This window comes from Eptatretus burgeri, chromosome 5 (genome assembly GCF_056783735.1).
Source record: "Eptatretus burgeri isolate ZD-2024b chromosome 5, Ebu_testis_v1, whole genome shotgun sequence".
Taxonomy (NCBI): Eukaryota; Metazoa; Chordata; class Myxini; order Myxiniformes; family Myxinidae; genus Eptatretus; species Eptatretus burgeri.
Genome location: NC_140965.1, coordinates 90,070,673 through 90,084,748, shown reverse-complemented (window position 1 = coordinate 90,084,748; position 14,076 = coordinate 90,070,673). Strand labels below are relative to the sequence as shown.

The following is a 14,076-nucleotide window of genomic DNA, read 5'->3' as shown; positions in this document are numbered from 1 at the left end:
ATCTTGGCTTCCTTTGCAATTTTTCTAAAGGAAAGACCAACACTTTTAAGGGTTATAATGGCTTGTCTGTCTTCCTTTGTTAATTGTCTTTTTCTCACCTTCATGATAGCAATATACTACTTCCTGCAGTGCAATATTGTCCAAATAATGCTTCAGAAGGTGCAGCAACACAGTCTGTTCCAACACTGCTTTTATACAGACAGAGGGTTTGTAACTAATCAACAAAAGTTGGGACACCTTTCGGAATTGTTTGCCTAAACTTTCAAGGCTTAATTTACTTCCATTGCAGCAGAACAGCTGCAGTTGCTAACCCATTACTTGTTCCCTGAAAAGGGTTTTTTGAAAAGCGTTATCAACGCTGAAATTTACATTATTTTTCAGTTTTTGGTGACCTAAACTTTTTTTTACCTCTTGCAGTTTACCGCTTAGCTTTGTACCATTTCAAGTTATTCACTGGACTTGAACTGCTTAAATTTCAGTAAAAACTGCAAAATGGGGGTGTTCTAAAACTTTTGACCGGTAGAATATGTTGAATAATAGTAAGGTTTAATCAAGCCCATCAGAACACATGGTATGTCAACTGACGGTGATCAGGCATTATGTTATATTACATAATCGAGCGTTACGTTGCATTTAGGTTTCTTCCATCAGATTTCCATTGATTTTGTTTCGGTCAAGTGTTAATCACAATGAAGGACTTCAAAAAAATATAATGATATGTCGATTAATATTGAGGTTTAATCAAGGCCGTCAGAACGCATAGTGTGTCAGAATGCACGGGAATCAAGCCTTACATTAGTAGCCACTATTTCCTGCTGGTGGTGTAGCAAAGAGATTGACCATGTGCTCATTGATGGTCGCTGGAGGATGATTCAGAACTGCAGGGTTTACCAGAGTGCTCACTTCCTCAATACTGACCACAGGCTTGTGGTTGCGTCTCTGAAGTTTCAGCTTAAATCCGGGAGAATGGTGCTATCCCAGCCTAGGCTGGATGTTAGCAAGCTCAAGGATGTGAGGGTAGCTGTGGAGTTTTGTGAATAGGCTGAGTGAGGATTTGGGGTTCTGGGTGCTTTGGGAAATCCTGAAGAGTTGTGAAGTGCCTTCAAGACCACCACCCTTTATGTTGCCGGTTTATGGCTTGGAACTCACCAAAGGGTGAAGAAGAATTTTTTTTCTCTCAAGGAACACTGGGGATTGTTGACCAGAGTCGCAGGGCCAGGCTTAATGACAGAGCTGAGCTGTTCATGGAGTTGAGGTGTAAAACTGTACGTGCGCTGTGGGTGGAGAATGAGGCCTATGTGTGAAGAATCCGTGAGAGGGTAGAGCATCACCTGTGGTCAAGTGATTCTCATTCTGCTTACAGGGGAATTCGCGCATTGCGTTCTCCCATGCCTGTCCCTCGGTGTACTGCAGTTAGAATGGAGGGTGGTAGGCTCTTGACAGGATAGTCCGAAGTGAAGGCCCACTGGGCCAGTTAGTTTGAGCGGCTGTACCAGGCTGATCAACCAGCTGTTGAGTTGGATGCCAGGGGTGCTCCTAACCTGATTGCTGACCCTCCAATCAACTGTGGTCCACCTTCATTTGAGGAAACACAGGCTGCGGTGAACCGGTTGAATTGGCGTAAAGCTCCTGGGATCTGTGGCATCCATGCTGAACTTTTCAAGGCTGGTGGAAATGCTGTACTGATGTCATCGTATGCAGTTCTGTGCTCTGCCTGGAACACAGGCATCATCCCAAATGACTGGTAGAGGAATTTTTTTTTCCTGGAAAGGGAAGGGTGATCGCCAGGACTGCAACAACTACCGAGGGGTGACGCTGCTCTCAGTGCCGGGCACTCCTTCCTCTTCTCCAATGGCTTGATTTCTGATCATCCGTTTGGATTCAGACCAGATCACTCTACCCTGGACATGCTGCTTCTGCTCTCCCAACAATGGATGGAGATCCTCAATGCCAGATATGAAATCAGAGCCATCTCCCAAGACATATGTATTTTTGATGTGGTCTGGCACCCTATCCAGCTCACCAAACTCTCTTCCTATGGTATCCAAGACCATCTCCACTCTGGCTTGCAGACTTCCTCTCCTGTCGCAGCCAATGTGTGGCCCTTAATGGAATTCTCTCATCCCCTCTTCCTGTCCAACCTGGAGTTCCTCAAGGCAGTGTTCTGGGCCCTGTTCTTTTTCTGATTTTCATCAATGATATCTCCGACTCTCTGGAAAATCCTCTTAATCTCTTGGCTGATGACTACACCCTCTACCTTGCAATCCGTCATCCCTCAGATCGGCAAGCCACAGCTTCTTCAATATCTGTAGATCTGGATAAAATCACTGGCTGATCCAATACTTGGAACATGTCTTTCAATCCCGACAAATCTAACATTCTCACAATGTCTCTCCGAAAGGACCGTCTGGAAAACCCCCATCGACTTTCTCAACAATCCTCTTGAAGAAGTCCTTTCATTCAAGCTTCTAGGTCTCATTGTCCTTCATGATATTTCCTGGGAAAGCCACATTTCCAAGCTGGCCTCCAAAGCCAGTCACCGACTGTGCATCCTCCATTGTGCAAAGTCCTTCCTTGGCACAACTGAGCTCCTGACCACATACAAAGCTTTTGTCCGCATCCTGATGGAGTACTGCTCTCCTCTCTGGGCTGGTGCTCCTGCCTCTCACCTTTCTTGGCTTCACGATGTGGAAACCAAGGCATTTAGGATCATTGGTATCTCCCACGGTGAGGTTGAATCTTTCTGTCTCTCACCCTCTCACCACAGGCATGTCACTGGTCTTTCTGTCTTCTACCGTCTCCTCTTCGGCCTCGCTCAGTCTGCGATATGTCCTCTCATATTTTCGCAGGGTGCTCAATGTGCGCCAGAAACCCCCTTCTGGTAAAACTACAAAACTCAAGAATCACTGCTCACCTTCACTCTTTAATTCCTCTTTTTCCCCACCTTTGGAACAAACTCCCACACCCTCTTCAATTCCACTCTTCCTTCTAGGTCTGCAAAACAGCTGTTCACCCCCATCCAAAACCACAATCTTTTCTACCCCTTTTAATCCACCCCAAACCCACCTCCTTCAAATTCCCTGCTTTCCTTCCTGAAAGTCCCTGTAGTGTCCATCTTGTTTACTCCATGCACCCCACCCTATCCCTCACCCTATCACAGATCGAATGTCTCTGTTCCCCACTATTTTGTCCTTCCCTCTCCCGCCCCTCTTATCTCCTGCTTGCCTTTTGTATGTTCTGTGTTTTCACTCATATATAAGCCTCGACACTTTATACAAAAAAGCAGACCTGGTCTCAGGCAACATTTCACCGACTTCACAGCAGGCTTCGTTAGGTCTATAGACACTCAAATCCTTTCCTTTCATGTTATCAGCACGACACTTCAACCAGATGAGCTAATCATATGCTAATCGCCCATTCCTGTTGAAAACTGCCACAAATCCTGCAGCTTCCATGACGTCTTAGATTACATAATTTTTCGTATTTCCTTAACAATGAAGTTGCTCTGGTCGCATTTGTGCGACGACACCCACATTTGTTTGATGCTACCAAGTAGTGCGCAATCCAGCAAGTTCATTTCGGGAGTTATTTTTCATATTTAAGGCACATCATGGAAAAGTAAATAACTTGCTCATGTTTGACACTCAAACGTGAACAATCATGCCATTCATGTGATCTATTCTTTTGCAGTGGCATGCCAACATGGCTGCTATCACCAAACAGCGTGCTAGCAAGTCCACGCGATGATGTTGGAGACATAAACAAAATGACTCTTTCGTGTTGACATCATTTGAGCACAAATGAATGCAGGCTTGATCTGCAGGGGCTGTCGACCTGACTTAAATGCAGCGCCATTCGACTTTGTGGGGACAGCTCTCGCATGCAAGTGGAAACCCTTGCCTTGCCAAGTATAACTCTTGCCAAGAAAGTTGCAAAACTATAACCACCCGATTTTGTGAAACTCATTCTTGTAAAGTTAGAACACCCCCAAAAGGTGTACTCTTCAAATGAAACCATGGTGTCTAACATTTATATCAGCCTTGGTGGGTAATGGTTAGAGAGTCTGCTCTGAGTCCGTTCAAACAACGGCAGAGTTACACCAAAGACATTAAAATGGTACATGCTGCTTCCTTGCGTGACAATCAGCATTTATAAAGAATAGAGAATGGACAAACAACCACAGCTTGGCAATAATAGCACTGAATTTTAATGGGCCTAATCACCTCCCCCTGCAGCGAATTTCCTTGTAAGGGAACTCATTATTATTATTATTATTATTATTATTATTATTATTATTATTACAATATCCACAAGAGCTGGCGAATGACAGCCTGGTTCTAAGTCACCACAGGAATCAAATCCACAGTATTGAAGCGAAGCATTGTGGACCTCCTCACATTGAAAACTTACCCCCGATTTAGTATATTTGTGACAAGCCATCATTGTTCTGCACAAAATATTTTCCCGCTGCTCAACCATGACATTTGAGACCGATTTTATTTGCCTCTCCTGTTCCCGAAGGGACGGGCGAGGATATTGTAATCGGTATGTACGACAGTGATAGTGTGAGCGTGTCAGTGTGTGAGTCCGCACGCCAATCTACTTTAATATAGATCGTTCATTCTCAAATTTATTCTCAAATAGATTGTTCATTCTCAAACTTACTGCAATCTCTATACCCTGGTGAGGGTATGCTTGTGTATTGGAATTGTTTCTCGGGTTTAAAATTTCATCCGTATTTGTTTTATAGTTATGTTGCATTTGTTTAAATACTGTACTTTTTAAAATGAATACATTTTAAGGAGGTTGAATTATTTTGAATTATCTGAAATAGTTTATTGTTTGAGCCACCAGAATGTTTGTAATAACAGTAGTCAACCAGTTATATTGTATGATGATCCTCGGTCTTCCCTTATTTTGGTTTTATACAACAATTATTATTCAAAAGCAAAATTCGTTTCAATGTGTTAATTCATTTAGCATGGTACTCATATTTACTGCATAATGCATGATAGCATGATACAATGGTAAAATATTGAGATCGTTGCTACAAATATAGATCAGAAGAATGATTTTTTTTGAAAAGGTTTCTCCAAGTGGAATTTTCTGCAAAAGTAAAACGAATCTCAAGCTTCAGAAATTGATGATTAGTGCATTTAATTCATGAATGTTTCAGTTTGCATTCATAATTTGAAAAGAAAAATTCCATATTAAGTCGCAAATCCATATTTTTTTTAATTTCTCAGTTGTTTCTGTGGGGGCAGCCATCACCCTCATATTTGTGGGACCACATTTGACTCCAACTTCCTTTTGTGAATATTTTTCTACTTTCCAACATTTCAATAATCTTGTGCGGAGCTTACTGTCTAAAATATCATATGGCTGGCTTGGCATAATTGATCAACTCACCTCTGATGAATGTCTGCTTGTTTGTTTTTCGATACAGGGACCCGAACCAACCAGTTCCACAAGACACCAAGTTCATCCACACCAAACCAAACCGCTTTGAGGAGGTTGCTTGGACAAAGTACAACCCCAAGGACCAAGACTACCTCCACATCGGACTAAAACCAAGGGTGCGAGAACATTATCGTGCCACTAAAGTGGCTTTCTGGCTGGAGTTGGTGCCACACCTGCACAACCTGCATGGAATGTTCCAGCACACTTCCACTACAACCAAGGTAAAACTGCAACTCCATATTAACTTTTGTTCTCACTTTTTACATCTCCTATTTTCTTAAGCATTGTGATTAGAACATACATTATTATTTTTCATCTAACTATTATTCATGTCATTATTATTATTATTATTTATCATCACCATCATCATCATCATCATCATCATCATCATCATCATCATCATCATCATCATCATCATCATCATCATCATCTACCCTCGCCAGAGGAGTGGGTAATGCATTTGGGTCTGTTTGTTTGTTTGTCTGTCTGTTTGTCCACGTCGAAAATGAGTGTTTTTCTCTGCAACCGCTTGTTGGATTGACACAATTTTTCACCATATGAGCAACTACTCATGTAGAATGTTTTAATGATAATTTTGATGTCATAGGTCACATGGTGGCAGCCATGTTGGGAAAAAGGAAAAAATTGGACCTCTGTATCTCTGAAACCACACCATTGAAAAAATTTAAAGTTGGCACATGGCAAGTGCTCCTCATGTGGAATAAGTGTGATTTTTTTATGATGTCAATAGGTGCCTTTGTTACGACGTCATAATTGAATATGTAGATTGCTACATCCAATCAGTATGAATATTTTTGATGGTCATCTTGGGATAAATTGGTCCACAGAAAAAAATTACAGATGTCATCGGTCATGTAGTTTGGCAGCCATATTGTTATTTTTAAAAACCTTCAAAAATCTTCTTCTCTGAAATGGCTGAACAGATCGAGGTGAAACTTTTCATGTGTGACCACCTATCCATGAGGAAAAAAATGTTCACATATATGATGTCATAGGTCACATTGTTTGGCAGCAGCCATATTGGATTAACCTTAAAACCTATAAAACAAGTGGTGCCAGGCACAACAAATCCCACCCATTTAAGGCATAAAGTTATTTTGGGGATCAAATTTAAATTTGATATATCCTTAACCTGAATGTTGATTATAAGGAATAGAATAAGGAATATTTTAGTCAGTTTGAAGTCCATTAAACCATTTTTGACGAAGTGATGAGTGAAAAACGATTTTGACCTTTTCGTGACCTGACCTTGACCTTTGACCTAATTGGACCCAAAAGTTAATGGGGTTGTCCGAGGTTCATTGCCCACCTGTGGATTAAATTTGATAGTGTTTGCTAAAGCCGTTTTGCAGTAAAGTTGCTAACAGACAGACAAACAAACCGGACGATTACAACATCCCGCTCCCTCCCTCCGGGGGGCGGGATAAAAAATCTTCTTCAGAATGGCTGGACAGATCGAGGGGAAACTTATACAGGGAAAATACAAGGAAATACAAGGAAATCAGACACAGATGGAGGCCATTCAATCCATCATGCCTGCGTGACATCAACATCGCACTAATTTATCAACACAAGATCCAAAGAAGAAAATGCAAAAAACAAAAATTTTTTATCATGTTTTTGTGGGGTTTTATTTATTTATTTATTTTAAGTTTTTGTCGTTTTTATTTTTATTTTATTTTATTTTTTCTTCTCCTCAGGAGAGGGGGCACGGGCTTGGTTTAAAAAAAATGCACAATATCAACCACACAACACCCCTTGATGAGACCCCCAGCAATAACACTCTTTACACACGCACATAATCACCATCAATGCTCAAGCTACCTTAAAGTCTTATCAACATCCCTATAACCCTCGATCTCCATAACTTCCAGGTACCTCTCTAATTCTAATTTAAACTTATCTACTTTTTCTGCTGCCACGACCTTTCCAGGGAGGCCATTCCATGCATTAACTACTCTCTGAGTAAAAGTCCCCTGTCTTACTATCGTCTTAACTCTCCTCTTCTTTACTCTCAGGCTATAGCCCCTGGTTCTATCACTGCCTACTCTGTTGAATAATTCATCTGCACTTTAATCTCTACCTTTCATTACCTTAAACAACTCGGTCATATCACCTCGTAACCACCTCCTTTTTAATGGATAAAGCCCTGTCTCCTTCAGCCGCTCCTCATAGCTAAGTCTCGCTCGGCCCGGAATCAATCTCGTAGCTCTGCACTGAAACTTCTCTATGGCATATATGTCCTTCCTCTGTGGTGGTGACCAAAACTGCACACAATATTATAGATGTGGTCTCACTCAATTCATGTACAATGTTAACACCACCTCTTTTGATTTATAAATGATCCCCCTCCGAATGCAACCTTAAACCCGATTGGCTCGACCAAGAGCTGCCTGGCATTGTGCTGCCTGCTTAAGGCCCAGTCACACCTTGACGATTTAGCCAGCTTATGCCGATTTTTGGAAAATTTGTCTAAAACGCTGGTACACGTTGAATACGTTATGGGTAAGTTTTGATAACATTGAGAGCACGCTGAAAAACACTGCCATACGTCGTAGTACGCTGGCTTTAAACGTTGTACTTTTCGGTTGTCCTCAACTTTTCCATGCTTGAAATTTTAAGACTTATGCCAGCGTATGACTCACACGTTCCACATAACGCTGGCCATTAGTTGTAGGCACTTCACGCGATTGTTGACACACGTCGACACACGTTACTTGTGAGTTACTCATAAGTCGAAACACGTCGAGGTAATGTTTAGCGTACCCGAAACTTATTTCTAACCTATGCGTAATGTGTTGTACTCACGTTACGCGATCGGTGACACACATCGACACACGTTACTTGTAAGGTGCTCATAAGTCGAAACACATCAAGGTAATGGTTAGCGTCAGTGTTCCAGACTCCCTGGTTTTATTTTTTTTCTTATTTTTTTTCTTCCTTCCTTCGGTATGATGGTGATTTTGACACTTCGATTTCTAGTGTGGTTATAATATAATATAATTAATAGGCTGCCGCTCAACGATTTAAATCATAACCGCACTGTACACTGAACACCGTCATACTGAAGAAAAAAAAAACCGGGAGTCTGGAACACTGATGCTAACCATTACCTTGACGTGTTTCGACTTATGAGTACCTTTCAAGTAATGTGTGTCGATGTGTGTCAACGATCGCATATTGTGCGTACAACTTATTCCCATCGCATGCGGAGCGTGTGTCATACGGCAAGTACGTCGTAAAATTTTCAACATGTTTAAAATTACAAGACGTACTCCACTTACTCCGACGTATGATAGCGTACTTTAGCGTTCAATTCACGCATACCAAACTTACCCATTCCGTATTCGACGTGCACCAGCGTTTTAGACGCATTTTTCAGTGGTCGGCATACGCTGGCAAGATCGCCAAGGTGTGACTGCGATGTTGACACTTCCATTTCTCTGGCGGTTATGATTTGAATCGTTGTGCGGCAGCCTTTTCATAACCTACGCCACGTCATCGTCGGCGATGCGTGCAGCGCGCTATGCCTAAGTTAGACGATCGTTGGGCATAGGTTGTGAAGGCCGACAACAGTTTCAGCATTTGTTGGTATAAGTTATCTATAACACAACGAAACGTTCAAAGTCCATTACTAATACGTTGTGCTTAAGACCAAGTCGTTATGAATACGTCCGAATCTTTAAAAAAAAACATCAAAAGTTCAACGTAAGCAAGCGTTTTACATACATTTTCATACGTTGCCATTGCTGGCTAAAACGTCAAGGTGTGACTGGGCCTTTACCTCCCATATCTATAAGCGCCCCCAGATCCTTCTCCTGTGTAACACGCTCCAAAATTACCCCTTGCATCCTGTAATCTCTATTTTCATTGTTCTTTCCCATCCCCAACACCTTACACCTGCTCAGGTTAAATTGCATCTGCCAATCTTTTGCCCAATATATGCAAGTATCAATACTTTCCGGTATATGATCACCACCCACTTTGCTATCCACCTTACCTCCAAAGTACACTGGTACTTTGGCTAAATTCCTTTCCATATATTTAATTGGATTATATAAGCTCAGTGTAAAAATAACTTCACACACATGTTCCCCAAGCCTTGGGGATACCAGGGTGTTCACGAATATATATGTGTGTGTGTATATATATGTGTGTGTGTGTATGTATATATATATATATATATATATATATATATATATATATATATATATATATATATATATATATATATATATATATATATATATATATATATATATATATTAGGAGCCTGGTGTTGGCGCAGTGGTTATGGCAGCGGCTTGGGATCCAAAAGGTCCTGAGTTCAAGCCCCCTTGGGCCACTGAATTAATACACCAGGGGGTTGACTCAGCCTGTCATCCTTCCGAGGTCGGTGAAATGAGTACCAGTGTACTGGGCCGGTGTATACCCCGGTTAAAATAGGTGTACCATATCCCTGTGTCGTAAGAGGCGACCAGGGTTGCGTCAGGAAGGGCATCCGGCGTAAAACATGTGCCAAATCACTATGCGGATCATATAGATGATCCGCTGTGGCGACCCCAAACGGGAGAAGCCGAAAGAAGAAGAAGAAGATATATATATATATATATTTCTATATATATATATATATATATATATATTTCTATATATATATATATATATATATTTCTATATATATATATATATATATTATACATCGTCGAGGCTCGTATGAGAGCTAAAAGTTGATAGGTCGCATGGTCTGCAAGCCATATCAGATTGAGCAGCAATCTTAATAAAACTTTCTCATGAACTGCTTCATCGATCGTCGTGAAACTTCACAATTATGATCTAGTCTTGGTAGGGAATATCGGTTTTGAATTTCAACATGGTCTGGCATCCAGAATTATTTAATTTTTTGAGCTGGTTTTTATTTTTTTATTTTTTTAAATAATGCTCACTTGGCTGCACATGGATGGGTTTGAGGGTTGAGGAGTAGCAGCTGAAACTCGAGTCCTATCCAGGGTCCTCTTGACTTCATCTTTACTATTTATTTGTTTTGCTTCCTTCTGATGACTCCAATGCAGGACTGTACCTATTTGGTGTTCCACCTGATTTGAATTGAATTTATTTTATTCCAATACTGAATTGAGTTGAGTAATAATAAATGTCATGGGTCAGGGTCAAGTGTCCAATCAAAGCAGGGTTGCATCAAAGTGGGACATCTTGGTACCCGGTCATCACTGCCAGCAGTTATAAAATGGCAGTTCTAGTTATGTCTGTTATTAATTACATAACACCATTACACAAACACCACACAAAATACACCACGCAAAACCACACAAACACTACAAAAAACAAGTCCTGGCAAGGGTCTGAAATGTATGAATGCTATTTTTCTTGTTATTAATTACTTTTGCAACTGTGCACTTGCTGGTAATTTTACTAATATCTTCATCATTTAATTATTGTTTTCATCATCATCTGTAGTGGAACAGGTTAATCAGCAAAGATTACTCATTCCCAAACTGCATGGAAAAATGTGCATTTGAACTCATGCACTTCAGCTTTCAACAATAACTTATTATTAATTTTAATTTTTAGCTTGGGATATTAATCATGCTTGAAATTTTCCTCCAAATTGCTTCAATCATTTCAAAGATACAGCTGGAATAAAATGTCTCGCATTGTCTATATTCATAGAAGACCTCGTTGATTTTCCCTGGGAGAACAAACATATTGGGAGACAATGGACAAGTAAACACATGACATGGGTTTTGTTTGTGGATGTTGTTAACGAAAGGATGCCACAGTAGCTCAGTTGGTAGTGTGCTTCACTCTGAACATGCTGCTCATGGCTTTGCTCTCCCACAGAGTCATATCTGACTTTCACCTCCATTTCTCATTGTGTGTTATCCTTCGGAAAGCAACATAAGTCGGCTATTGTGTTTGTACTTATTATATTGTCGATGTTAAAGATCCTACGGTATCTTTTGAAAACAGTCATCCGTCCGTTGTCCACTGGTACTTTGGCTAAATTCCTTTCAATATATTAAATTTGATATATAAGCTCAGTATAAAAATAAATTTAGAAGTCATGTTAGATTCAGGGAAAGATAAGAATTCAGTTACAGACAAGTTATATTCACTCAGAGTTAAGCAAGATATAGTTTTCTACATTGCTTTTGTCGGTCATTCTTTCACCTGTCTCTTCGATCCACCTGTCTTCGATCCAGGTCACTCCACCTGCCTCTTCGATCATGTAAAACAAGAGCGAGAATTGCTTTGGAGGGAACCAGTAACTCAACCTTGGAGTTGATATAGGTCTTCAATTGTGGATTCTGTCTCTAATTTTGTTTTTTAAAACGTGCACCAAGTTTAAGTTATCTGTAAACAGTTTTAATGCACTATTTAACAGAGTTGTGGAAGTCCTGGATAATAGGAATAATTTATTAAGTAGTCGGGGCTTGCTTTCACTGGGTCGGTCAAATCCGGTGTTGAACAAGCCGAGTGTTCGTAAAGACATTCGGGATCTCCATGACAGCTACATAATAGCTCCAGCAGATAAAGCTGTGAATAATTTTGTTTTGGTTTGTAAAATGTTTTGTGTGGATGTTTTATTAAGAGAGTTGGCCATTGATACGGTTACTTTCACCAGTGTAGGAAATAGCACATATGTTCCTTGTCATAAGTCGCTCCAAGATATTATCTCTGAGAATCAAGAAGTTTTCGTTCATAATTTCAGAATTAAATGTAAAGAGGTAAATCTTTGTATTCCTCGGCTTTTCTGGAGACCTAACCTTCATAAGAACCTGTGCAAGTATAGGTTTATGGCGGGTGCCAGGCAGTGTTCCACAAAACAGTTATCGGTTATCGTTAACTCAGGCTTACATGTTGTGAGGGAACAGTTCAGGAAATATTGTTTTGCAATTGAGAATAATTCTGGTATTAACTCTTTCTGGAGCATTAATTCTTCTTCCGAGCTCTTAGATAGAATTAGATGCCTCAATATCAAGTCAGTTGAAGTTTTTGATTTTTCAACTTTCTATACAAATTTGGATTTAGTACTAGTGAGTGATTCACTCTTCAAAGTAATTGACAAGGTTTTTAACTCTTCTCATAATATATGTTCAAGTTTTCATTGTTTTGAAAAGCAGAAGTTTAAGGATGCTGTTAATTTTATTTTATTTAATACTTTTGTATCTTTTTCTGGGATAATGTTTCAAAAGGTTAAGGGTATTCCCATGGGTGGGAATTGCAGCCCCCTACTTGCAGACATTTTTCTGATTTTCTGTGAATTTTCATTCATGCAAAAACTGATGAAGGAGAAAAAGATTAGGATTTTATCTCATGCATGTTGTTATATGGATGATATTTGTGTGGTGAACTATAATTTTTTTGATAGGCAGCTTCGCAAGATTTATCCTGATTGCCTGATTGCAAACAGGAGTGGTAATGATTGTACAGTTGCTGTATAGGATGTTCAGTAAAGGATGATTTTGTGGAACGTGCTGAAAAAAGGTTTTTTCCCATCATGTTAAACAGATGATATTTGGCTGATTGTTTGATCAGGTCTTGTGAGAATGTTTTTGGACTCCAGCGTCACCTTTAATTTATGTTTGGTTGGTTTTCGTGTGAACAAGTTCCGATTGCATTGCATTTGATATAATGAATTAATTATTTTAGTGAGGTAAATTATTTAATTAATGTTATTGAATATATATATATATATATATATATATATATATATATATATATATATATATATATATATATATATATATATATATATATATATATATATATTTGTATATATATATATATATATATATATATATATATATATATATATATATATATATATATATATATACACACACACACATAGTATTAAATAATGGAGGTATTTAGATGAAAATACAATAAATAAATATTATTTATATAATACATTATAAATAAACATTAAAATAATTTATTGGTGGTTATGAGGATATGCAGTGCAGCATGTGAAAATCGGTTGTTAATGACAGTTTGAATATTTGCATGACAGTTTGAGTGTATGCTTAGATGGAGGTGCTGTGTAATGGACAAGTCTCCAAGGTAAAGTGTTTATCGCTTAATATATTATCATATAAAGTGATGTATCATTAAAGTTAGTCATATGTAGTAATACTTTGAATAAAAGTAATAATTAAATAAGTTTGTATAAGTATATTGAATTGCTGTGTTGTCTGACTGTCTGGACACAACTTTGAGGTTGTGGGTCCATTGATGTTGAGTAATGTACTGAAGTGGACCTATGACCGGGGTTGTGGACCTGCCATTTGGAGAGGTTCTGTGCTGAAAGGATTGAAAACTCGATGAAAAACGGTGCCCGTCTGAAGATCCAGGCAGGTGGGAAATCAGTAAATTGCTTATAAGTTTAGGTTATAACTTCAAATATATACCTTTTGTAAATATTTAGCAGTACATAATATAACTGTGTGTGTGTGTGTGTGTGTGTGTGTGTGTGTGTGTGTGTGTGTGTGTGTGTGTGTGTGTGTGTGTGTGTGGTGTATATATATATATATATATATATATATATATATATATATATATATATATATATATATA

The 14,076-nt window shown here is 39.2% G+C and overlaps 1 protein-coding gene across 3 annotated transcripts in view; it reads left to right on the top strand.

Moving 5' to 3' along the window:
- The window catches only part of LOC147026933 (neuroligin-1-like), a 570,224-nt gene that overhangs the window by 531,036 nt on the left and 25,112 nt on the right, over positions 1 to 14,076 (top strand). For all 3 annotated transcript variants that reach the window (XM_085882834.1, XM_085882833.1, XM_085882835.1), the window contains exon 5: positions 5,447 to 5,681. In XM_085882834.1, coding sequence (XP_085738960.1) covers positions 5,447 to 5,681 — 235 coding nt within the window. The remainder of the gene's footprint in view (positions 1 to 5,446; positions 5,682 to 14,076) is intronic.